This window comes from Pleurodeles waltl, chromosome 3_2, assembly GCF_031143425.1.
Source record: "Pleurodeles waltl isolate 20211129_DDA chromosome 3_2, aPleWal1.hap1.20221129, whole genome shotgun sequence".
Classification (NCBI taxonomy): domain Eukaryota; kingdom Metazoa; phylum Chordata; class Amphibia; order Caudata; family Salamandridae; genus Pleurodeles; species Pleurodeles waltl.
Window position 1 is genome coordinate 186,424,164 of NC_090441.1, and position 25,712 is coordinate 186,449,875.

The following is a 25,712-nucleotide window of genomic DNA, read 5'->3' on the forward strand; positions in this document are numbered from 1 at the left end:
GCAATACAAATACTTCATACATACACCCCCGTGGCAAACACTGACCCACCCAGTGTGCAGATCATACACCGAGACAGGTGTTCTACCCACACTTCAGGTTCATGAACATCAGAAATTCCCTAACCCTCCTGCAGGGAGTGGGCGCACACACACAAATACACACACACATACAAACACACACAACATGACATACCTATAATTATGAGGACCGGCCATTGACCGTTAAAAAGTGTGTGTTTACTATTCTAACTGCACGCGCGCTTTGATAGTAGGGAAAGTTATTAGGCGGACCGAGGCAAATATAACTGCACTTTTAGTTTTTTGATGCACATGCACGCACAGACACACACACACCCACGCAAACATACACACATACAAACACACTGATGTCGTGAGACACAAACAAGGTGTACACAAGCGCAGAAACATGTTTACACTTGGCTCGTGCATCTTGTACAGGCTCTCACACAAAAAACTAGGATTGTATCGAGCACAACTACACACTTGTGTGCAAACTGGCACGCTGATGCGCTATCACAAACGTAGCAATGCACACGAAATGGCTTTCATGTACACACACCTACACACTTGTGTACAAACTTTGATGCAATATGTCTCTGCGGTGAGAAGATGTGTTTGTGTTCTATATTGTACATGTTTTCTTTAGATTTGGTCTGAACTATCAGGTCTATAGTCTGTAGCTTTATCAACAGCATCGTTCTATCCGTACTAACGCTGGCGCCTTACGAAGGGCTGTGCAAAGTTGGAATGTCTGACTTTTTTGTTGAAAAGTTCAACATCTTTGCTAAATCAAAAGCTGCCAGAGTAGAAGAAAGTGGCCCAGAGCTGCAGTGAGAAGTCCTGCTGGTGCCTTAAGTGAGAAGGCAAAGGTGCTGAAGTTTTCTCTCATTTGTGCCCCACCCCATCTCCTTTCCCAGCTGCCAGAAGTCCTTGGATAGGACTTCAGGGAGCTGGGAAAGATGATGATGTTGCTGAGCGGCGGGCATTGAAGTCAAATTTACTAATAGTGTGCACTGGGTTTCCATCACTTTTGTGAGCCAACCCAGGGGAAAGTGTTATGCTTGGATTTACAATCTAATTCAAATCAGTATTTGCTTTCAATAGTTTCCCAAAGTAAAGGATGTTTTCCAGGAGTGATGCGTGGACTTTCCCATGGAGCCAACTGTGGGTTTTGATGCAAATCCCTATCTACAAACACTGGTAGGCAGGGATTTGCACCCAAACTTTACATCTCCTAAAGGCAGGTGTAATGAAGGGAAAGATTTACATTTTTCTTTGTTTTTCCCAGTTTGCTTGGTTGTTGTATTGGACAACGTGGGAAAAGTCTTCAGAGGTAGCCTTTCTTCTGGGTTACCCTTCCAGTACAAAACCCATGCTTCAAAGAATTCACGCACCCTCGAACTATGGCGCCGGGGGTACGCACTGGCACCTGGCTGCAAAAGAGCGCCCGCGCTGCAGTAGGGAAAAATGCACCATGTCTTAGTCCATGTAGCACATTTTTCCTCTCTCCCTTTGACTCAAGGCAGCATTAACTTTGGTGCAGGGTTGCCTTGTGTCAAAGAATAATAAATCTGGGCCTTTGGGGCGTAGCTCGGTCAGTAAGACCTGGGGGTGTGAGCTGCAGATGTTCCAACAATCACACCGGCATATGATGTCAAAATACATTATGCGACAAGCCGGGGGCATAAGAAGGGCTAAAGGGGCAGTGGAAAGGGAGACAAAAATGGATCAGTAGGGGTACTAAGTGAGAGAAAGCATGGGGCCTGATTTATACCTTTTTAGTTGCGCATTTGCGTCATTTTTTGATGCAAAAGCGGCGCTAAACTTACAAAATTCAATTATATTTTGTACATTTGTGAACCTTTTGCATCAAAAAATGGCGCAAATGCAGCACTAGAAAAGTGTAAATCAGGCCCACAATATTGTGTAAAATAACCAACATTTTGAAGACTTTCAGAACAGAAAGAGGAGAGAGTGTGGGCGGGTTTTTGGGTGTTTATGTAAAAATTCCTTATGAAATCCGACAGACACCTCACCATACCCAACTGAAAGCTCCTGCACCCAACTGTTTTCTAGAAACTACATTTATTAGGGGGGTGTAATACCCCAAACACCTCCCCTGAAGCTTCGCCCCTGTCTGCTGCCACCCGGCCAGCGTGAACAACCCCCGCAGCTGCTGACGTCCATACTGGGTGGGTGCTCGGATGCTGGGGAGGGCAGACATTAACTACCGTCTCTGGTGAGTTTGTGTTCATTGACAATCTGATTAAAACATCACCCTCACCTGATGGAAATCCCTTAAAGACTTGTTTCAAAAGCTGGAAAAATCAAGTCGTGCCTGGAAGCAGAAACTGAGAGCCTGAAATCAGTTTAGATGCACAGGAACCAGACAGCCTTTTCAAGGGCCCTGGACTCTCATCTGCCTGAATCTTGACTTTATTTGCATATAATTCTGTGCACGGTTCAGACCCAGCACCTCAGTTTTCAATGCAAGAGACAGTCGTGTGCATGGCATGAAGTACATTTGCGGGGCTCCTTTAGGTTCTGCCACTGCCCAGCGAAAGTAAAGATGTTTTTTCTCATTTTCAGCTTCAATATATAAATGATTCATATTTTTGTTCAAATAGTGTTTTTCAGAGAAACATCCCATGAATGCATTCTGTGGATACATATCTCTAGAGTAGGGCAAGGCCTGCCAGGCCGGGAGACCTCTCTCATCTGCCTAAGTCCCTCACATTGTTACTTGTAGAACCCCCTGTGCTCTTTCTGCTTTTAGATTTTGTTTCTGTGCCCGCTAGTCTGCACACTCACTACATGTTCGCACTTAAAGGGCGTTCCCTGCAAACACTCGCCTATTCTCACCTTTTGCACCATCCAAGAGTCTTCCTCCCATCTTCTGATGCCCCAGGAGTGTGCGCACGTGACCAGGACCATCACCTGAGATGGTTCTCTGGCCCAGGTACGGGTGCCACAGTCTGGAGAGGTGTCCGGACACCTTATGAATGCCATGGACAAGTCATGCAAAGAGGAGCTGGGCTGGCTGCCGCCTCTTAGCTGGAACCCAGAAGATTACTGCCCTTTGGGTGTACCACCACCTTCAAAGGTTAGTACCGCTGGGACCCAGAAGATTACTGCCCTTTGGGTGTACCACCACCTTCAAAGGTTAGTACCGCTGGGACCCAGAAGATTACTGCCCTTTGAGTGTACCGCCACCTTCAAAGGTTAGTACCGCTGGGACCCAGAAGGTTACAGGCCTTTGGGTGTACCACCACCTTCTCAGGTTAGTACCTCTCAGCTGGGACCCGGAAGATTACTGCCCTTTGAGTGTACCGCCACCTTCAAAGGTTAGTACTGCTGGGACCCAGAAGATTACTGGCCTTTGAGTGTACCACCACCTTCAAAGGTTAGTACCGCTGGGACCCAGAAGATTACTGCCCTTTGAGTGTACCGCCACCTTCAAAGGTTAGTACTGCTGGGACCCAGAAGATTACTGGTCTTTGAGTGTACCACCACCTTCAAAGGTTAGTACCGCTGGGACCCAAAAGATTATTGCCCTGTGGGTGTACCACCACCTTCATGTTAGTACCTCTTACCTGGACCCAGAAGGTTACAGGCCTTGGATTTCACACCCTCCCCTCTTCTACAGACCAGTTCTTACCACAGCTCCTCACCCCACTCCATATTACACCCCCTAACTTTGCAAGGACCCCGTCCCAGCTGATAGGATAAGCCCCGGTCAGGCCACCCCGCACCCCCAGGAGGTGCCCTTCCTTACAGACCCTCAGTGTGAGGCTTTGAGGTGGCAGCCTCGGCCTCCTCCCTTTTCCTGCCAGCTCCGCCTGACAATTAAAACCAAATATAAAGTATTTCAGAAAGAGGAAACGCACAACTTGTAATTGGCACAAATGAGAGGGTCTCTCTCGGGCGGGTAGCGCTGGGTTCCCGCCTAATACCTCAAAATAATCAAGCAAACAAGTGCGTCAGACCTGCAAGGAGCCGGGTGTGCGCTGACGCCCCCTCCCATCCCCTGCTTTCATCCCCGGGGGGACATGTGCAGTGGCCGGTGCCCTACCCGGGGGCATTTCAACACCTCCCGAGCATTCAAAGGGGAGTCCTTCTGAGGCCCGAGAGCGCGGATTGTGTTCATTTCCTTGACATGTCGGCGAGAACACAGTCACGAAGGGAAACGCGGAGATTGCGCGCTCTATTTCCTGAGGCGAGGGGGCAGCGGGGGCACGCCCCTCCTGCTAAAAGGCTGAAACAATAAGTGACGTTTGATCTTCTGCACATAAAATGTACTCTCATTCGGTTACGCAGTCTCAGGTCCAGGACGCAGTGAGGGTGTGTGCAGGTTACCTGGGCACCACCAGAGGGGTGTGCGCCCCCTGCCCTGCTCACTCCAGCTCCTTCTGCAGGCCTGGCCACGTGGCCCGGAGGGGGGTGCTCCCCTCTCTCTCCACACTGGTCCTCTCCCTGGTCCATCACCCCTTAACTCAAGGGAGGGCACTGGCCAGGAAAATAAAATACCCCACTCTGAGCTCGAGGACATTACATTATGGACCACAGTGCACGAGTCCACATGATGCCAGGGGAGCAAGTGAATATTGTTCGCTCCAGGAAAATATGCCAACTACTGCCCTTCACAGCACGACTCCGCAGAAATGTGGGCACAAACTGCATTTACCCCTCTTTCTTTCTTTCATTGTCTTCATCTTCTTTCTTTCTTTTCATTCTTCTTTCATCCTGCCATCCTTTCCGTCCATCTTTTATGCTTTTTATTATCCTTTCTTTCTTTTTTGCATTCTCCTTTCATTCCATTTTCCATCTTTCTTTCTGTGTGTCCATTCTTCTTTCGTTCTTGCTTCTATCCTTCTGTCGTCGGTTATCTGCCTAGATCATTTTCCTTCTTTCCATCCCTTTTCCAATTAATTAATTATTTTCTTGTTCCGTCCTTTCTTCTTACTGTCCTCTCGTCCTTCCTGCCCCCTTTACTCTACCCTTCTCTTTCTATCCATTTGTTAGTTCGTTGTCTTCCTTCCCTCAACCTTACTTCTGTCTCCTATGTCTTCTTTTCATTATTTCATTCTATTTGCAAGCTCTGCTTATTTCTTTTCCTCTTCCTATTTTTCATTGTATTTGTTCGTCCCATCGTCTTCCTTCCTTCCTTTTTGTTTCTTTCATTCTTCTTTCCATTCTTCATTTGAGTCTGTTCCCATCCTGCTCCCTTTTTGTTCTCCGACTTTTTCTCCTTATTTGCATTCTATTCTCCTTCCTTCCCGTTCTCTCGCTCCATCTGCACTCAATATTTTTTCCTTTATCGTTTAAGTAATTTCTCTGTCTGTTTGTCGGCATTTTTTGACTCCTTTGGCCCCCTTGGACCCCACCACACCTCTGTGTCATGGTGAATATCCTTGAAGTGCTGTGAGACACAGGTCCCGGATATTAAGAGCCATAAAACAATGTATTCGGGCCCTACTGGCATCCTCCGCCCTCGCCGTAACTCCAAACCGCCCAGCACCTCCTGCTAGTCCGCGGTCCCAGCTTCACTCTCGCGGCCCCGGGGCCGTCTCTGTGGAACACGGACGTAGCGTACAGCGATGGCGGGGGGGGGGGGGGGGGGGAGCGGGGCAGCAGGGAGGAGTTCTACTGCGGTGCTCGTTTACACGGAGAGGCAGGAGGTCTTCGATGCCCATGGGAGTCAGGGGGCTGTGAGGCACATGGGAGTCAGGGGGGACTGTGAATCACATTGTAGGCAGGGATACTATGAGGCACATGCAAAGATGGGGTACTGCCATGCACTTAGGAAGGCTGGAGTCTATGAGGCCCATGAGAGGCAGGTGGTACTGTGAGGCACATGGAGAGGGAGGGAGCTGTGAGGCACATGGGAGGCAGGAGGCTGTGAGGCAGGTGGTATTGTGAGGCACATGTTAAGCAGGTGGCACTGTGAGGCAGGTGGTACTGTGAGGCACATAGGAAGCAGGTGGTACTGTGAGGCAGGTGGTACTGTGAGGCACATAGGAAGCAGATGGTACTGTGAGGCAGGTGGTACTGTGAGGCACATGGGTAGCAGGTGGTTAGTCCGCTGTCTCAAGGCACATAGGAAGCAGGTGGAACTGTGAGGCACATGGGGAGCAGGTGGAACTGTGAGGCACATGGGGAGCAGGTGGTACTGTGAGGTACATGGGGAGCAGGTGGTACTGTGAGGCACATAGGAAGCAGGTGGTACAGTGAGGCACATGGGAAGTAGGTGGTACAGTGAGGCACATGGGGTACTGTGAGGCAAATGGGGAGCAGGTGGTACTGTGAGGCACATGGGAAGTAGGTGGTACAGTGAGGCACATGGGAAGCAGGTGGTACTGTGAGGCACATGGGAAGTAGGTGGTACAGTGAGGCACTAGGGAGGCAGGTGGTACTGCGAGGCCGTTGTGCAAGTTGCAAGCTGTTGTCTCCCTTCTACCCCCTATCCAGCGTACGAAAGCCGTGCGTAATTACGCAGCGCACGGGGAGGGCTCAGACCTCTCCCTGTTATCGCGGCCTGATCTACAGGATCTGCAGGACCAGCGACGGAGATAATCTGTCCCCTTGGGCCACACATTCCTGCAGTAAAGCCACAAGTACAAGGATACATGTGGAGGGGTCAGGGAAGACACCCACGCCTGGCTCCTGATGCGTTATTGGGTTGATGCGAGTCACGGATATGACAAAGGTGTAGATGCTGCTACAGACGGACCAGTGGCTCTGCCCCTGCGCCAGATCATTTGACACAGAGAGGGATGATAGCCAGATAGTGTGAGGGGCCGTATTTCCCCCACCATGGGAGTGGGCGCTTCTTGGTTCTTGAAGGGTGGGCACAGTGGGTGCCGCCTGCCGCCCTCCCTTTGCGTGACCGCTGTCGCAGAAAACAGGGGGAGCTTCTTCAGCCAACCGAGTCCCACAGACCTTGTAGAAACAGTATTTGGAGAAGGAGACAGGACTCGGAGTAACAACCAGAGGTGGGAGAACAGAAGTCTTTCAAAACAGGACCACCCAAGCCATGTGATGCCACAAAGAACCCATCACACCTCTGATCAGATTCTTCCCACTTTTCCAGAACCACAGAGTAAACTTACCGTGGTAAGTATCACACACTAAGGTATCCATCACTCCCGTTGCCTTAGTTGTTTTATTTCTACTTATTAATTTAGTTTTCGATTTTTTTACAAATGCCCAGAAGCTTCTGCTCCTCTCTAGCATACTCAAAGGAATACCTGAGGATAGTTTGCCCCTTGACCTTGATGCTTCTGCTGTCCCTCAGGGTACCTTCATCCTTCCTGACCACTCCTACTACTGTCCCTCAGGGTACTTTCATCCTCCGTGGCCACTCCTACTGCTGTAGCTCAGGGTACTTCATCCTCATTGACCACTCCTATTTCTGTACCTCACAGTACCTTCCTCCTACTTGACCACTCCTACTCTGTACCTCAGGGTACATTCATCCTCCTTGGCCACACTTTCTGCTGTACCTTAGGTTACCTTCCCCCTACTTGACCACTCCTACTCTGTATCCAGTCTTCTCCCGGGTGAGGGAGGGTCTGGTGGTATCTGCTCTTGTCCTAGGTGAGGGAGGGTCTGGTGGTATTCAGTCTTGTCCCAGGTGAGGAGGGTCTGGTGATATCTGCTCTTGTCCTAGGTGAGGGAGGGTCTGTTGGTATTCAGTCTTGTCCTAGGTGAGGAGGGTCTGGTGGTATCCAGTCTTGTCCCAGGTGAGGGAGGGGATGGTGATATCCAGTCTTGTCCCAGGTGGAGGATCTGGTGGTATCCAGTCTTCTCCCAGGTGATAGAGGGTCTGGTGGTATCCAGTCTTCTCCCAGGTGAGGGAGGGTCTGGTGGTATCCAGTCTTGTCCCAGGTGGAGGATCTGGTGGTATCCAGTCTTCTCCCAGGTGAGGGAGGGTCTGGTGGTATCCAGTCTTCTCCCAGGTGAGGGAGGGTATGGTGGTATCCAGTCCTATCACTGATGAGAGTCATGATGGTACAGTGTTGCGTCACTGGCAGCACACCAGGTCTGTGTGTCTGTGTAAAAACACTTGAAACAAACTCAATGAAATCTATGGATTCATAGACATTATGTAGAATACCATATATGATTCTGAGTTCAACTCAATGGTCCATTGTGTGACTCAAGTGAGATGTACTTAGAAGTGTCCCTACCTTTGACGGATGGACTGAAAATGAAATGTGATTCTACTCTACCTGTAACTTGTAGGTTGTTTCAGGTAGTGTTACACTGGTACACCTACCCCTGACGAGGCGCTATCTGAGGGGTAAAAGGCATTGAGCAAGACTAGTTGTACTAGGGATTCAATCTGGAGGCTTGCACTGTAGCTGGTCTTCTGTGTGAGTAAACTCATGATGAGAAGCATGGCATTTACCAATAAAGTTGTCTGAAATGCATTTATGTCTAGAACTGTTGTGGAAATGTTCTGAGCACTTTATATTAGTCAACACAAGAAGCAACTGTGCACAACTGCGTATCTGTGTCTGATTCAAGGGTCCACAGTAGAATCTGGAATGAGACCAGATTACTTGTGATGGTCACACCAGAAAACCCAAGTGGTCGAAGGCGAGACCCTCTAGGCCTGGCTCTGGTGTGGGGAAAGATCTACTCCTTAAACGGGACCTCCACATTCTTGAACCATCAGCAGTTAATGGCGGTAATGTGGGCTGGAAGTCCCGCGTAAAGGAGGGACTTCCGGCCAGGGCTCTGGATGGTGTGCAGGGCTTTAATTGACAAGTGGATGGTGCAATCTGTACCTCTTCTTGCTCACACGGAACAGTCCTGTGCTCTCTGATTGGCTATTGGTCTCATCGTCATCCCCTCGAGTTCCAGAAAACGAGAGTGGGAGCACAATTCCTCAGTCCTAATTTTACAACTGATTCAAGGCCACTGGTTAAGATGGACTATAGTCCACTGACATCCACAATGCCAGCATCCAGGGCCAAGAGAAAGGCCTCTCCATTCAGAAATCACAGATCTACCAACACTTCTTAGAGCACAGCCCTTCTCCGTGAGAAGGACCCCACCCTCTAAACTTCCGCTCCAAGATGTATGGATAAAGAGATCGGTTCATATATTAACAGAATGTGAAAAGCAATGGTTTCTTATCTGGCACCAAGAGGGCTTTTACTGACATTTTATAATGTGTGTGTTTGTGAAGTCTGCTCCGAGTGGTTTGTGCCCCACCGCATCGTGTTAAGAGCAATGGGAATAAGAGATGCTTTAGAAGGGATGAAGACAATAATCGTTACTATGGAAACCTCTATGGTGAATGTGGGATGGACCCTGAAGAAGGCCTAACACTGGATTAGTGTTTTTGGACTGAAACGCCACCAGTGGAAACAACATATTCAAGAAGAATAGATATGGACAAGACAAGCCACCCACATTGCAAGAAACGACTCTCAGTAGAAGTTAAGCCCTTACCAGACTTCACCGAGCAGTGGATGTGCGCCTTGGACTCATAGTAGACCCAGTCGAATCCAGCTTCCACCGCTAGCCGGGCCAGCATGCCGTACTTGTTCCGGTCCCGGTCTGAGGTGGTAATGTCCACCGCGCGTCCTTCGTAGTGCAGCGACTCGTCAGAGTGGTGGCCATCTTCATCCCAGCCCTCGGTGACCCGCAGTTTGACCCCGGGCCACTGGTTCATGACAGAGATGGCCAGGGAGTTCAGCCGGTCCTTGCAGCGCTAGGATGGCAAGAGAAGAAACGCTTTTAGGCGCACGCAGTTACACCCATCTACCTACCTAAGAGTGCACACACTTTAGACCTGACTCATAGTTTGCTGCTCTGTCCTAATTATTCACCAACTTCCAGGGGTCTTGAGCAAACACACTTCTATTTCTAGACTTACAAAATAGTGGAGCACATCATATGTAACATAGAAAACATTTAATTTGTATCAATCTAAATATTTTTAATCTAGATGAAAAACAATAGTAGATCCCCTATCTGTGGGCTAATTGATCAAAAAACAAAAAAGGGTGTTCATTCTTCTATCTTTCTAAACAACAAAAAACTCACCTGTTGGTGCAAAACTAGAGTTTTTAATATACCCATATAAAGGATAAAAGTACAAAGAATCATACAAATTTATAACACACGTAATATAAATGTACAAGACAACGAATAAAAAACAACACTTCTATTTCTAGGCCTGCTGCCCTCATCCAGCTCCCAGGTATGCACCAGTTGCCCCACCCACAGCACCGTAATTACACAACTGCCCCACCTGCAGCACCCTGTTCATTAACCCTGGTGCGCTACTCGCAGCCTCCTGTTCATTACACCGTTTACGCTACTTGCAATGTCCGGTTTCTAGACCTAGAGACCTATGTTCACTGCCCTATTTATTACACCTGTTGTTCTACTTGCAGTGTCCTTTTCATTACACTTGTTACGCTATTCTCAGTGTCCTTTGTATCGGTTTCCTGCCCTCTCTGAAGTGCCCTATTTGTTCCATCTACGTATATCCATAATCCTTTCTGGTTTGTAGTCCAATAGATGCACACCCACTGCTCTGCCAGGGCTGTAATGCCTTAATTACAGGCAGCAAGTATGTATCAAATAGAACTGTGCCGCAGGTGCCCCGACCCTTACACAGTTCACAGCCTTCAGTCTCATCGCCCACATACAATGTCCATGCCGCACCACTGACTACCTGTATCTCCAAACCAGACACACCTTTCACTAGTCATCCCTCTGGCCTGTACAAAAAAACTGCCCCCACATACCTGCAGATCTCTATTACATTCACAGGCTGAAATCCTCTCACCACTTTATTCTTAAAATGAGTTTTCTCAAACTTGGGATAAACTGAACATCTCTTTTTATCCTTTCTTGCAGGCCACTGACTCGTTAAACTGGATACTGACACTGAATGACAGCATCTTACTGGAGTAAGACAATATCTCCCCATCCTTCCCCCAGGAAATCACAGACGTAAAGACATTTGATGTCACCCACTTGACATCAATGTTCAGAAGGATGCGCCAGAGTTGTGACCTGTGTCACTCACAGAAAGAGCAAGAGCAACAAACTTACAGTAGCCAAAGCCTGGTCCATCTTTAAAGCATGAGGGTCGTATTTATGGGAATTGGCGCAGGGTGTCACTGCAAGTCTTCCAGCTGCGCTGCCCTCGCCAATGTGAAATGCAGAAACGCACCTTATTTGTGCAATACAGCGCATTCTTGTCCTTCCCCCCTGCGCTGGGGCACTAATGGCTGCCTAGCACCAATGCAGGCACATTTAAACCATGGTGCAAGGGTGTCTGCGTTGCATGCAGGACTGCTTTGTGCTGCAGATTGGTTGAGAGGATTGCACTGTTTGGGTATCAAAAAAGGTCATGCAGCTGCGACGCAAGGGGCTCGTAAATATGCCCCTGAGTGTCCGGCATACGGGCAGCGCTGCAGAATCGCCTCCAGGGAACCGGTTCCCTGAGCTCGCAACCTGCGACTGCCTCAGACTATGAGGGTCATTCTGACCCTGGCGGCCGGTGGCCGCCAGGGCCACCGACCACGGGAGCACCGCCAACAGGCTGGCGGTGCTCCAATGAGCATTCTGACCGCGGCGGTTCAGCCGCGGTCAGAAGCGGAAAGTCAGCGGTCTCCCGCTGACTTTCCGCTGCTCTTTGGAATCCTCCATGGCTGCGGAGCGCGCTCCGCAGCCATGAGGATTCTGACCCCCCCTGCCGCCATCCAGTTCATGGCGGGAAAGCCGCCATGAACAGGATGGCGGTAGGGGGGGTCGCGGGGCCCCTGGGGGCCCCTGCCGTGCCCATGCCAATGGCATGGGCACGGCAGGGGCCCCCGTAAGAGGGCCCCGAAAAGTATTTCAGTGTCTGCCTTGCAGACACTGAAATACGCGACGGGTGCCACTGCACCCGTCGCACCTTCCCACTCCGCCGGCTCGATTACGAGCCGGCATCCTCGTGGGAAGGTCGTTTTCCCCTGGGCTGGCGGGCGGTTTTACTGGAACCGCCCGCCAGCCCAGGGGAAAACTCGTAATACCCGCCGCGGTCTTTTGACCGCGGCGCGGTAATTTGGAGGGCGGGATCCTGGCGGGCGGCCTCCGCCGCCCGCCAGGGTCATAATGAGGCCCTATAACAGTACAAAATGGGGTGATGGCCAACACAGCGATCAATGCTGTAATCATTTTCATCCAGAGCCCCCATGGGAAAGAATCACTTTAACTACATATTAAACTCAAGCAATACGAAAAGATAGGACGCTGTGCTCCGGGCATGCACCACGGATCATCATACCACTGTTCTCTCAGTACATGCCAGTGAAATCACCACTGGCCAAGATCCGAAGGGTTCCAGGAGCATTTACAGGTCAGACGAGGAGCTATAACATGCCCGGGGTCAAGATAACTACACTATCTACTTAGGTTGAATCCAGAACAATAATTGCTCCTTCAGGTATAATTTGCAGTCTACCGGCCAGATTTATGAGCAGTTTGTGCCATGTTTGCACCACGCAGTGTGGTACATGTGTGATGCAAACCACTAAGTCATATTTTTGATGCTAAGCAAAGCCACTTTGTATGGCTTTGGATGGCCTCAAAAATATGGAGTAAGGCAAGGAAGCGCAAACGGCTGCGTCGCCTTACTCTGCACCAAGGAGGCGTCCAACGGGTGGTGTGTGACACATTTCCAGATTAAATATCTTAATTTCTCCTCTGTACTTCCTCTTTCTATGCGTGCTACATTCTGCAGCACACATAGAGGAATACACCTCAAAGGACTGTTTTGTGCAGGAAGGTTCTCCTGCATGCAACGGACGTGCCCTGGCACCAAGGTGCAAGGGTGCCTGAGTTGGCACTAGGCTGCCTATTGTGCGCCAGCGCAGGGGAAAAGGACAGGAATGCGCTTTATTCCTTAAATATGGCACACTCGCTGCGCTGTACCACTTTTCCATAAATATGGGTCTCCAAGTACAGGTTGAACTGTACACTCTCCTCATGTTGGCAAACTCTGAAAACTTTACATGTCTGAGTAAGTTATGAAGGGCTTACGTGTCTCCAGCCTGGTATTACATGCCAATGTGAATTCATGCACGGCCCTCCCTGCCCCTACTGATGCTAATATTATAACATCAGCAGCCGTTCAGCCGATTGTAGCTCAAACAAGCCACGTAATTGCACCTTTATACAGCTGGGCCCTCTTACACTCACATAAGACAAGACTACTGAGGGTCACATCCATCAGCAACAAACCACTCACCAAGTGAACAGACACAGAATAACTGAAGACATCTCCCACATGCCACTGGAGGACTCTAATTTAGTTCACCCCTTCAAGTGCCAACAAACTACATTCCATGAGTGCGCCTTGACATCTTACAGTGACAGTCATACAAGGGGTGATTGTTCTAAAGTCCATGCAGCAAATCTCTCCACTGTCTCTCCCTCAAACCTATGCCTGCTCAGGACCATAAACAGAAACTACGATCAACCCAGTGCAGTAATCATCAAAGTGCAGTGTGATCTTTAAATAGCATAGCAGGAACTGCAGAGCTGATCAGAACTGCCAGCTTAATAAAGGCGATAAACTGCACGCCTGTGTCTCACACTTCTTCCTCCATCGCACTCAGTGCTGCATCTCATAACACGATAACCACATCTCGGCTGGCCTCATGCATGACAAGGAAACACTTCCCACAGAGAATCAAAACATAGACAACACCCTTCCACCCACGCGCCTTTCACAATGCAGCATTTTACTCAAGTAGACAAGAGCTTCAGTGCCCCTCGCACAGTCTTACATAAATGGTACAATGCAAAACTAAAACTACACAATGGGCCCAAGGACTACATCCATGGCAATTTTGTTACGAAAGCTAATGACTATGTGAATAATTTCCATTTAGAATCCTTGCATGTAATTTTTTCTTTGTGACAGATCACATCTCCCTATAGGTATCTAGGCACCTAGAAGATCAATATGAGGTGGGTGATGTCACAGGGTGTAAAATAATATTTGTTTTGGGGCATCCCAGTGATGGCCAGTGGATGGAGCCTGGCCTTCCTTGAATGAAATTTAAGTTAAAATGAAAAGGAAGATAGTACCATATTATGCCTTGAGCTGCAGCCCGCTATAACGCATGTAAACTACATCACACTCAAGGATGAACAGGCCTGTGAAGCCTGAACATACTTTACTTCTGTCCATCTTTAGCTAACAAGATCCTGCTTAAGCTGACTCTGTCTTAAGAACATTACAGTCTTCAGAGCTTGGAACTGAAGTCTAGGATGACAGGAGTATGTTATTCCACTGAACATGTGCATATCCACAAGGTGTGCCTTAGTTTCGTGCTGCAATCCTTTTTTATGGATTTCAAGGCACACCATGGTTTGCAGACATCACGGAGTATAAATAAGGTTGTTTAATGCAGGAAAAACTATTCACTCTGTGGAATTCCACAGAGTCACCGAACAACTCAGCAAGATTCCCCAGAGTTCAGTGGGCGGCGGAATTCCGGTACGTCACGCTGCTCATGCTGATCTTTAGCACCCGGAGATTGTCGCACGTTGTAAAATCAGCGTGAGCAGCAACACACAGAGCGCCAGAGGGCACTTCTTCGTTCTGCCACATGAGTAGATTTCTCAACACAAGCAGCAGCTTAATCAACACAAGTGGTAGCGACCTGTTTTGACCATCTGCGTTGAGAAATCTCACTGGGAAGTGGTCTAGTGGTCAATTTTCTCACTCATGCACACCAACTTAATGTTGGTGAGACGCGTGCAAGAAAAAATTCCACCATGCAGCAGTTGGCAAAGTTTTTCTAGAACTCCACGATCCAAGCAGAGCACAGAGAGGGCAAAACTCTGCAAAATTCACTGGAGGAGCAGAGTTTACCGCCCATCCCTAGGAAAAACATGCACACTTTGTCAAACATTTGAATAAAGTGGTAGTTGACTCTACGACATTTATGCTTATTGTAGCAGAGGCATTATTCGTGTAGTGCCAGGCTAGCACTGTGAAGAAACATGGTCACTGGTCGTTGCTCCTCACCACTTCTACTAGAATTACTTGTGTCCCCACAGAAATAGACCAGTTTGTACCTACTCCTAGGAAACCATTATCAATGTGATGAGACCAGTCTACTGATTCATTTAGGAAAATAGGTTTGCCGCAAACTTCCCAAAGATGCAGAGCATAGGATAATTAGATAACAGGAAGAATTGTCACAGTGGAAACAATTTTACATCTTCCAGGTGCTTGAGAGATAAAAGGTGGGCATATTTTATTGGAACCAATGCATAACTGGTGGAAGTGAGCCCCGAGGAGGTGGCGGTTCCCGGGGCTGTGGGGAGAGGGGGGCCAGGTACACCCCTACATTCTCTTTAGTTGTGCCCCGGGGATGCGAGGGGGGCCATGCAACCACCTCGCATTACATTTACTTTAAGCCCCGAGGAGGTGGCGGTCCCATGGACTGTGGGGGTTGGGGTCGGGCACCCCACCACCGCATTCTCTTTAGATGTGCCCCACAGAGATAGCAGTCCCTGGGGCTGTGAGGCGGGTCAGTCAGCACCCGCAATTTCTTTAGTTATTGCCCTGGGAAGGTGGCAGTCCCCGGGGCTGTGAGGGGGAACGGGTAGCCCCCCTCATTCAAAATTATAGTGCCTTCTAGACCTGGCCTACCCCGGGGCTTCACTAAAAGAAGCACAGGAGCCCTCACTTTTTTATTTTTTATTTTCGGCAGATCCATCCTGGCTTCTGCTGAAAATGTTTTAAAAAATGCTTTTTTGCTTGGGGGGTGGGGAGATCCCTCTGGGATACCAGCACCAGAGCTAAGGGGTCAGGGTGTCCCTACCCTGGCCTCTTTTCTTTTTTTTCATCTTTTTTTCAGGGACTCAGCTGAAGTTGAGTCCCAACATGGCTGCCAACACTTCCTTGCTGAAAAGTTGGCAGCCAATCAGATCTCAGCACAAGATCGGAGTGGTTCGCAGAGGCTTCCCGTCCCTATATATACAAATTTGTTTTTTCTTTAATATTTTGAAAACTACTGAATGAATTTACACTAAATAACAAAAAAGTGCTTTCTGGACCAACAGCTACCTTTCTGCCAAATTTGGTGTAATTCCGTCTAGTGGTTCGGGCTGTAGACCTGTTCAAAATGCCTATGGGAATTAACATTGGAAACACACCTTTTATGATCCCCCCTTTTTCTTGGTCCCCGCTTGAGGGATCACCCCGAATCTTTCCAGACAGCAGCTGATGTGACTGTCAATTTTTTGGGTGAAGTTTGTGATGATTCATCATGCGGAGCCAAAGATATAGGCAAGACAAATACATATATATATACATATATATATATATACATATACATATATATGTATATACATATATACCTAAGAGTGCACATGAAAGTTTTAGTGTGGGCATAAGCTCCTTTGTATATACACATATATGACTATAGAAGCAGCAATATTTACTTGATCTGATACACACATATATTTTGCGTCATTAAGATGTTTTCTCGTTCAGCATCCATACCTATTACCTGACAAAGGTATTTTATTGAACAGATCATCATTTTTTCTACTGCATTTGATTGTACTATTATCCTGTTTTGGGGAAAACTCTAGCCATTGTGTTGCAGATGACTGTATGAATGGATACATATATTTCTCCTTGTTATGCGCCCCCTGGGGAGGCGTAAGGTTTTGGCGCTTCCCCCGGTTTACGTGATTAAATACATCTGGGGCAACGTCAAAATCCATGGGTGTTGTGTGGGAAAACCCACCACAATGCCGATGGAAAGCCTCCCGAGTGCAGAGTAAGGCAACGCAGGGACATGCGCTGCCTTGCTTACTACATGTCTATGAGGCCATGAAAAGCCACGCAAAGTGGCCTTGTGTGGCCTCATAGATATAGTTGAGATGTCTGCGCTTCCGGAGCGTCAGAAAAAGTGACGCTCTGGCAGCAGAAGCCGCTCGTAGATAAGCCTCACAGTGGTTGGAGTGGGTTCGGCCCAGGGCCATCACGAGTCCACACCTCGGCAGCGTGAGCAGGGTAGGCTGTAGGGGACGTCTGTGACAGAAGACATTTAGGGCCATACAATTGTATTTTCTAAGTTTGCACCGCTTTTGCGTCAAAAAGTGACGCAAATGCGGCGCAAAAAAGGTATAAATTTGGGTCTTAGACTCTTGTTTATGGAACCTTTCACTTTGGTCAGAGATCCCGGGGTATAAAGAGAAGCTCATGAATGCAACGAGAGGAGAGAAAAGGTCAAATGAGAAAGCTGTTCAGTGGAAGAACTCATAGACTAAGTGCATGGAGGGGAGGGACTGAGCAAAAGACGAAGAGAAAGATGGGAGGGAAGATGGAAAAGAATGAATGATGGAGAGGAGAAAAATATGAACAAAACACAGTTAATAATAAGGGAAATGGGGACAAAGGTGGTGATAAAGACGGAAAGAAGAGCAGTAAAGGATGAAAAGAAGTAAGAAAGGAACGAAGATAGAAATAAGAATTGAAGTAAAAAGAAAGATAGGGTGAAAATAAAATATTGAGAGAAAGGAGATATAATGGAAGAACAGAAGATGGGAAGAGGAAATAGTGGAACAAGGTGGTAAGAAAGAAGAAACGAAAGATGAACGGGAAGTAAGAAGAAGAGAAAAGTTGCCCTGCGTTTAAGATGGAAAAAGATGGAAAAGGGGGAAGACATACAGAAGAAATACAGTGGAAAAGATTGGACAAAGATGTAAAAAGAAACATGGAAAGTAGGAAAGAACAAGGAAATAAAGATGGAAACAAACCTTGAAAGATAGAAGAAAAGAAGTAACATGAAATGAAGAAAAGATGCGCAGAAGGTGAGACGAGAGGAACATGGCAAGAAAGAAATATAGAGTAGAAACCCCTCTGCTCCCCAATGCCCCCCAGTGTGGCTGGGATGGACACTTGTGTTACACGTGAGTGTCCTCTCACAACTGCCTCGAAAATTCATTGCTTCATGTTTTTTGAAGTTTTCTTTGGGATGAGCGACCCCTTCATCACCTCCGAGGGAGGGCAGCCACAGTTGATGAAAATGATGATTTCATGACTGCCCATACAGACCTTTCTGACACACCTCCATTTTTTAAGCCAAAATCTTCGAGAAATGATGTATAAAATGCATCATTGGTCCACACTGCCTTCAGAATTCCCGCAGGTGAGCCCCCCACTGAGCTGGAGCCAGGGTCGCCCCTTCACTCCCTCGCTGCTGTTTGGGGTGTGACTCAAAGTGGGGGCTATTCTTGTTCTGGCCCTCCCCTGCGTGGGAGAGTAGTTTAGAGAGAGGGTTGTCTTGTGAGATGGGCCTTTAGTCAGGGCTATTGTAAGGGGTAACTTTAGGGGGGCATTTCAGGTTAGAAGTAGACCTGAGTGAAATGTAAATTACATCAGTGAAATCTGTGACATTTCTGAATTTCGCCTTACGTGAAATTCACCAAATTTCTCAAAATTTCAGATTATGTGATTGTGCGTAATTTCTACCCATGGGAGATAAATTCCCAGAAGCGAGAGGTGATAGAAGAAGGGGTAAGAGACAGTGACTAAACACAGTAACAACAAACACTTTCAAAGTTTCGGCGAGTAGGAGAAACAACCACAGGTTGTAATTCACCACAAACATTCTTTGGGTCTTACTCACATCCCCTTTGGCCTCGGCATCCTTAAATGCAGAAGCTTAAATATGTTTAAGCATCATTCAAAATTCGCATATCCACATTTTTGGGGCCTGAAAGCGCTGCATAGAAGCCTCAAAGCCAGGCATTTGTGGGCAGTGTTTTCGCTGCTAAGGGAAGTAAACGATTTAGGGGTGCATCAGTAAAACTGTGGAGGAGAAACTCAGGAGTGAAAAGCTTCCTTGTGTACAATTTTATAAAAACCAGTTATAGAGGATCTTGGGTCATTCAGCTCTCCACATTAGTGGATGTACAAAAAATTTAAAAAGAGTCAGAAAACTAAAATGACAAAAGTAAAAGTGTGGAGGGAATGATAGATCAGACAACGTGTTTCGGCTATAAGATTGGGAAGGGAGGGTGGTCTGCATCAGAAGAAGTAAAAGTTGAAAAACAAGGGGCAGATTCCCTGTGCCCCTTAGCGACCCCCTACCACCACCATGTGTGCACCGTATTTAAAATACGGTGCACCATGGCGCAGGGTAGGGGGCAGTTCTATGCGACGCTATTGACGTACTCTGCAGCAGTAGCACCAAAATGTTGGCACCACTACTGCAAAGTACACAGGGACCCATTCTAAATAATGGAAGCCCCCATTTAATGCCTGCTCTGAGCAGGCGTTAAAAGTGCCGAAACAAATGGCGCAAGGAAATCTCATACATTTCCTTGCGGCATTTTTTCAGCCAGCCTAATGGGGGGACGCCCCCCTTGCATACATTATGCCTGGCGCAGGCGTAATTTGGCTCAAGGGTTTACAAAGAGGCGCAATGCAAGCATTGCACCACTTTGTGAATTTGGCGTGTGGGAAATGCCACCTTAAAACCACATTTGCGTCTAAATAAATGCCGCAAATGTGACACAAAGTGGCGCTAGGGGCTCATAAATATGCCCCCAAGTCTTAGGCCATTCTCTTGAGCTCGGTTTTGGCAGGACCGAACTGCGAGGAGTAGATCTCCTTCATGAACCCATATCAGGATGTACATGGCTCGAATGGACAGGGGAGGGCACAGACCATCTGACACAACAGACGGAGGGTGAACGGATGGTTGGCACATGGTGACATGTTTCGCCTGCAAGAGGAGTAAGTGCTGCAGACAGGCTCGAGAGGTTGAGGGAAATAGTGCGGCTCGTGCCTTATCCTTGTGGACTTGCTGACATGAAACTCCATCAGAGGACACCCCCCAAAGCACAACAGGGAAACAGTCCGAGGGCGCCCAGGGCAGTGCGCGCGCTCCTCGCAGGCGTGTGCCTCTGTGAAAGGGCACCGGCTTCCAGGGTCCGTGTGGTGAGCGATCTGCGGGCACTGAACCCTAAACTGTAGAACATCAGAGCTCCCTGCAGCCGGGCAGGGCTCTCCGCCCGGGGGCCAGTGCTGGTGGCACAGGGCGCGCCCGAGGTCACCGCGAACCGGCAGCTCCTCTTTCTTTGGCAACACTTCTTCAGAGGCTGGCGGCACACCAGGTGGCACGGCTGCCCGGGCAGCAGGCAGAGACTGCGGGGGGATGCCAGGCCCAAGGGTGGCGCGTGCTTCCTCTTCTGGAACCCTGCTACGCTTCAGGGTTCTGGATAACAGGGCAGAGCGTGACCCCTCCTCTAGAACCCTGCCACACTTCATGGTTCTAGATAAGATGATAGAGCGTGACTCCTCCTCTAGGACTATGCACACTTCAGAGGTCTAGATAAGATGATAGAGAGTGACCCCCCCTCTAGAAACCTGCCACACCTCAGGGTTCTGGATAACAGAACAGCGTGTGACCCCTCCTCTAGAACCCTGCCACACTTCAGGGTTCTAGATAAGATAATAGCGCGTGCCCTCTCCCCGGACCCTTGCCACACTCTACTCATCTCTCGCACCATCTCTTTCCCCTTTGTTCTTCATTTCTCTTGTTCCTGTCTCTCTTTAGTTCTCCCCTTCCTTCTCTGTCTCCCACTCACATCCTCCTCGTAATGCGGCGGACGGGCTATCCGTCACGTCTGTGATGGAGTGACCCCAAAGTCTCTAAATCAGGCCCTAAGTGAGTTTGTTTCCTGCAAGGAGCAGTGGAGACTAAACTGGCCTGCCAGGAGGCCCGGGTCATAGCACGCAGTCGGCCAGTCCTGGCTTTCTGAGAACTTTTTAAGCAGGCTTGCAGTTGTGCAGCTAAATCAAATCAAATCAAATCATTAACATTTATAAAGCGCGCTACTCACCCGTGCGGGTCTCAAGGCGCTAGGGGAAAAAGGGGGGTTATCGCTGCTCGAACAGCCAGGTCTTTAGGAGTCTCCGGAAAGCGGAGTGGTCCTGGGTGGTCCTGAGGCTGGTGGGGAGGGAGTTCTAGGTCTTGGCCGCCAGGAAGGAGAAAGATCTCCCACCCGCCGTGGAGCGGCGGATGCGAGGGACAGCAGCGAGTGCAAGGCCAGAGGAGCGGAGGAGGCGGGTGGGGACGTAGAAGCTGAGGCGTCTGTTGAGGTATTCCGGTCCCTTGTCGTGGAGGGCTTTGTGTGCGTGGGTGAGAAGTCGGAAGGTGATCCTTTTGCTGACTGGGAGCCAATGCAGGTGTCTCAGGTGTGCGGAGATGTGGCTGCTGCGGGGTATGTCGAGGATGAGGCGGGCCGAGGCGTTTTTAATGCGTTGCAGGCGATTTTGGAGTTTGGCTGTGGTCCCGGCGTAGAGGGTGTTGCCGTAGTCCAGGCGGCTCGTGACGAGGGCGTGGGTCACGGTTTTTCTGGTGTCGGCGGGGATCCAGCGGAAGATCTTGCGGAGCCTGCGGAGGGTGAGGAAGCAGGCGGAGGACACGGCGTTGACTTGCTTGGTCATGGTGAGAAGAGGGTCCAAGATGAAGCCGAGGTTGCGGGCGTGGTCTGTGGGGGTCGGTGCGGTGCCGAGGGCCGTGGGCCACCAGGAGTCGTCCCAGGTGGACGGGGTGTTGCCGAGGATGAGGACTTCCGTTTTTTCAGAGTTCAGCTTTAGGCGGCTGAGCCTCATCCAATCTGCGACGTCCTTCATACCCTCTTGTAGGTTGGTCTTGGCGCTGGCAGGGTCCTTGGTGAGGGAGAGTATAAGTTGGGTGTCGTCGGCGTAGGAGGTGATGATGATGTCGTGCTTGCGTACGATGTTGGCGAGGGGGCTCATGTAGACATTGAAGAGTGTCGGGCTGAGTGATGAGCCTTGGGGTACGCCGCAGATGATCTCGGTGGGTTCTGAGCGAAACGGAGGGAGGTAAACTCTTTGGGAACGGTTTGAGAGGAAGGAGGCGATCCAGTCCAGGGCCTGGCCTTGGATTCCGGTGGAGCGGAGGCGGGTGATTAGGGTGCGGTGACAGACGGTGTCAAAGGCAGCCGAGAGGTCGAGCAGAATGAGGGCGACTGTTTCACCGTTGTCCAACAGGGTTCTGATGTCATCAGTGACTGAGATGAGGGCGGTTTCAGTGCTGTGGTTGGTTCGGAATCCGGTTTGTGAGGGGTCGAGCAGGTTGTTGTCTTCCAGGAAGGTGGTCAGCTGTTTGTTGACGGTCTTCTCTATTACTTTGGCTGGGAAAGGCAGAAGAGAGATGGGGCGGAAGTTTTTCAGGTCGCTCGGGTCAGCCGTAGGTTTCTTTAGTAGGGCGTTGACTTCGGCGTGTTTCCAGCATTCGGGGAAGGTAGCAGAAGAAAAAGAAGAGTTGATGACGGTCTGGAGGTGCGGGGCGATGATGTCGTCGGCTTTGTTAAAGATGAAGTGCGGGCAGGGGTCCGAAGGGGCGCCGGAGTGGATAGAGTTCATGATGGATTTGGTTTCTTCCGTGTTGATGTGGGACCAGTTGTTGAGGGTGATGGCCGTGGATGCCGGTTCGGTGGGATTTGGTTGGGTCTGGTGTCCGAAGCTGTCGTGGAGGTCGCTAATCTTGCGATGGAAGAAAGTGGCGAGGGATTCGCACAGATCCTGTGAGGGCGTGACGACGTTGGCGTTGGCGCTGGGGTTGGAGAACTCCTTGACGATGCTGAAGAGTTCTCTGTTGTTGTGTCTGTTTTTGTCCAGTCTGTCGGTGAAAAAGTTCCTTTTGGCAGCGCGGATCAGGTGGTGGTATTCGCGGGTAGCGTTCTTAAGGGCGGTCATGTTGTCAGCGGTGCGGTCCTTGCGCCAGGCTTTCTCAAGGGCGCGACAAGTTTTCTTTGATTCTTTGAGGGTGTCAGAGAACCAGAGAGGTTTTTTGGTGTTGGTCTGTCGATGCGTGCGTTTGAGGGGAGCAAGGATGTCTGCGCAGTTGGAGATCCAGTTTGTGAGGTTGAGGGCTGCATCGTTGGGGTCGGTGGTGAGGGTGGGTTGGTTGGCGGCGAGTGCGGAGAAGAGTTGCTCTTCGGGGATCTTGCTCCACTGTCGACGAGGGATGGGTTGGGTGCGGAGGTGGCGGGTCTCGCGTCGGAATGTGAAGTGGACGCAGCTGCGGTCGGTCCAGTGTAGGGCGGAGGCGTGGCTGAAGAAGACGTGTTTGCTGGCGGAGAAGATGGGGTCAAGCGTGTGTCCGGCGATGTGGGTGGCGGTGTTCACCAGTTGTTTGAGGCCGAGGTTGGCGAGGTTGTCGAGCAGGGTGGTGGTGTTGGGGTCGTTGTTTTGTTCCAGATGGAAGTTGAGGTCACCTAGGAGGATGTAGTCTGGCAAGGCGAGGGCGTGCGGGGAGATGAAGTCGGCGATGGCGTCGCTGAAAGGGGCGCGTGGCCCGGGAGGACGGTAGATGAGGGATCCTCTGAGGGTGGTCCTCGGATCGGTGCGAATCTGAAAATGCAGGTGTTCAGCGGCGAGAGGGGTGTCTTCGGTGGAGGTGGTGACGCTGATGGAGTCTTTGAAGACGATGGCGATACCTCCTCCTACCTGGTTGGTGCGGTCTTTTCTGGAGATCTGCTAGCCTTCGGGGATGGCAGTGGCGATGTCAGGGGCCGAGGAGGCGTTCATCCAGGTCTCCGTGATGAAGGCGACGTCTGGTGCTATGGAGTCCAGGAGGTCCCAGAGTTCAACGGCGTGTTTGTGGACGGAGCGAGCGTTGACTAGGATGCACTTGAGGTGGTTGATGGCGCGTGGGCTTGTGGTCGTGGTTGTTGCGTGGTGGAAGGTGCGTTTGCAGGAGTTGCAGGCGAAGGGTCCATGGGTGCGTTTGGGGTGAGCTTGGAAGCAAGTGTTGGAGCGTCCTGGGTTGAGGGCGTGGAGGGTGGTGGGGTCGTAGCGGGTCAGCGGGGCTTGGGAGAGCTGGGGACCAGGGGTCGTGGCGCTGGGCGCGGGACAGGCGCGGACGGGCGCAGACGGGCTTGCCTCTGGCGCGCCTCTGGCACGCAGCGGCCGCCATATGAGGTAGGAGGGGGGGAGGGGTCAGGTGGGGGCGAATGGGAGCTGGGGGGCGGGGGCGTGCAGGAGGTCGCGGCGGGAAAGCGCGAGGGAGGGGGGGACAGGTAGAGTGAGAAGAGCTGGGGGAGGGGGTTTTAAGGGTGGAGGGGGGTGAGTGTTAGGAGGTTTAGGAGATAAGGGAGAAAGATAGGAGTAGGGTTGAGAAGATAGGGGAGGGGGGGTTTTAGAGGTGGGTGAGGGTGAGAGGTAGAGTGAGAGGATAGGAAGATAGGTAATAGAGGGGGTGAGGGAGGGGGGGAGAGATAGAGAAATAGATAGAGAAAATGGATAGATAGGGAAATCGATAGATAGGGAAATAGATAGAGAGATAGGAAGATAGGAGGAGGTGGAGAGTGAGGGAGTTAGATAGTGGGATAGAGAGATAGGTAGATAGGAGGAGTGAGGGAGGTAGATAGTGAACGGGTTAGATAGGGGAGATAGAGAGGGGGATGCGAGTGGGGGAGGGGGATGAGGCAGGAGCAGGAGGGCAGGCGCGGGGAGAAGAGGACGGAGGAAGCAGAAGAGCCGAAGGCAGAAGACAAGAAGAACAGAAGACAAGAAGAACAGAAGAACAGAAGAACAGAAGACCGGAAGGAGAGAAGAAAGGAAGATCAGAAGACCGGAAGGAGAGAAGAAAGGAAGACCAGAAGAACACAGAAGAACACAGAAGAACACAGAAGAACACAGAAGAAGATACAGAAAACGAAGAACAGAGGGCAGAAGACCACAGAAGAAGATGAGGAAGAAGAGAAGAAGAGTGAAGACGGGGGAAAGAAGAGTACAGAAGAAGATTACAGACGAGGAGCGAGGAGGAAGAACAGAAGAACAGAAAAGAAGAAAAGAAGCAGAAGCAGGAGAGAGGGTGAGTAGCGCGGGGCAGAGCGAGGGGCTGGGAGGGGGGGTACTTACTGTGAGGTGGGTCTCAGGAACTCAGGAACCTGGAGGAGCTGCAGCGGCAGGGGGAGCGACCTACCCTTGGGTCAAGGGTCGCTACCACTGTCGCGCAGCGGCCGCCATATGAGGTAGGAGGGGGGGAGGGGTCAGGTGGGGGCGAATGGGAGCTGGGGGGCGGGGGCGTGCAGGAGGTCGCGGTGGGAAAGCGCGAGGGAGGGGGGGACAGGTAGAGTGAGAAGAGCTGGGGGAGGGGGGTTTAAGGGTGGAGGGTGGTGAGTGTTAGGAGGTTTAGGAGATAAGGGAGAAAGATAGGAGTAGGGTTGAGAAGATAGGGGAGGGGGGGGTTGTAGAGGTGGGTGAGGGTGAGAGGTAGAGTGAGAGGATAGGAAGATAGGTAATAGAGGGGGTGAGGGAGGGGGGGAGAGATAGAGAAATAGATAGAGAAAATGGATAGATAGGGAAATCGACAGATAGGGAAATAGATAGAGAGATAGGAAGATAGAAGGAGGTGGAGAGTGAGGGAGTTAGATAGTGGGATAGAGAGATAGAGAGATAGGTAGATAGGAGGAGTGAGGGAGGTAGATAGTGAACGGGTTAGATAGGGGAGATAGAGAGGGGGATGCGAGTGGGGGAGGGGGATGAGGCAGGAGCAGGAGGGCAGGCGCGGGGAGAAGAGGACGGAGGAGGCAGAAGAGCCGAAGGCAGAAGACAAGAAGAACAGAAGACAAGAAGAACAGAAGAACAGAAGAACAGAAGA

The 25,712-nt window shown here is 50.2% G+C and overlaps 1 protein-coding gene and 1 long non-coding RNA gene across 3 annotated transcripts in view; one reads left to right on the forward strand and one right to left on the reverse strand.

The window, feature by feature from the left end:
* LOC138286667 (uncharacterized) overlaps nt 1-11,768 on the forward strand; it is a 95,172-nt gene extending 83,404 nt beyond the window's left edge. The window contains exon 3 of the long non-coding RNA XR_011202027.1: nt 10,903-11,768. This is a non-coding gene — a long non-coding RNA (uncharacterized lncRNA). The remainder of the gene's footprint in view (nt 1-10,902) is intronic.
* Nucleotides 1-25,712, reverse strand: part of IHH (Indian hedgehog signaling molecule) — a 154,784-nt gene that overhangs the window by 44,440 nt on the left and 84,632 nt on the right. For both annotated transcript variants that reach the window (XM_069227134.1, XM_069227135.1), the window contains exon 2: nt 9,484-9,745. In XM_069227134.1, coding sequence (XP_069083235.1) covers nt 9,484-9,745 — 262 coding nt within the window. The remainder of the gene's footprint in view (nt 1-9,483; nt 9,746-25,712) is intronic.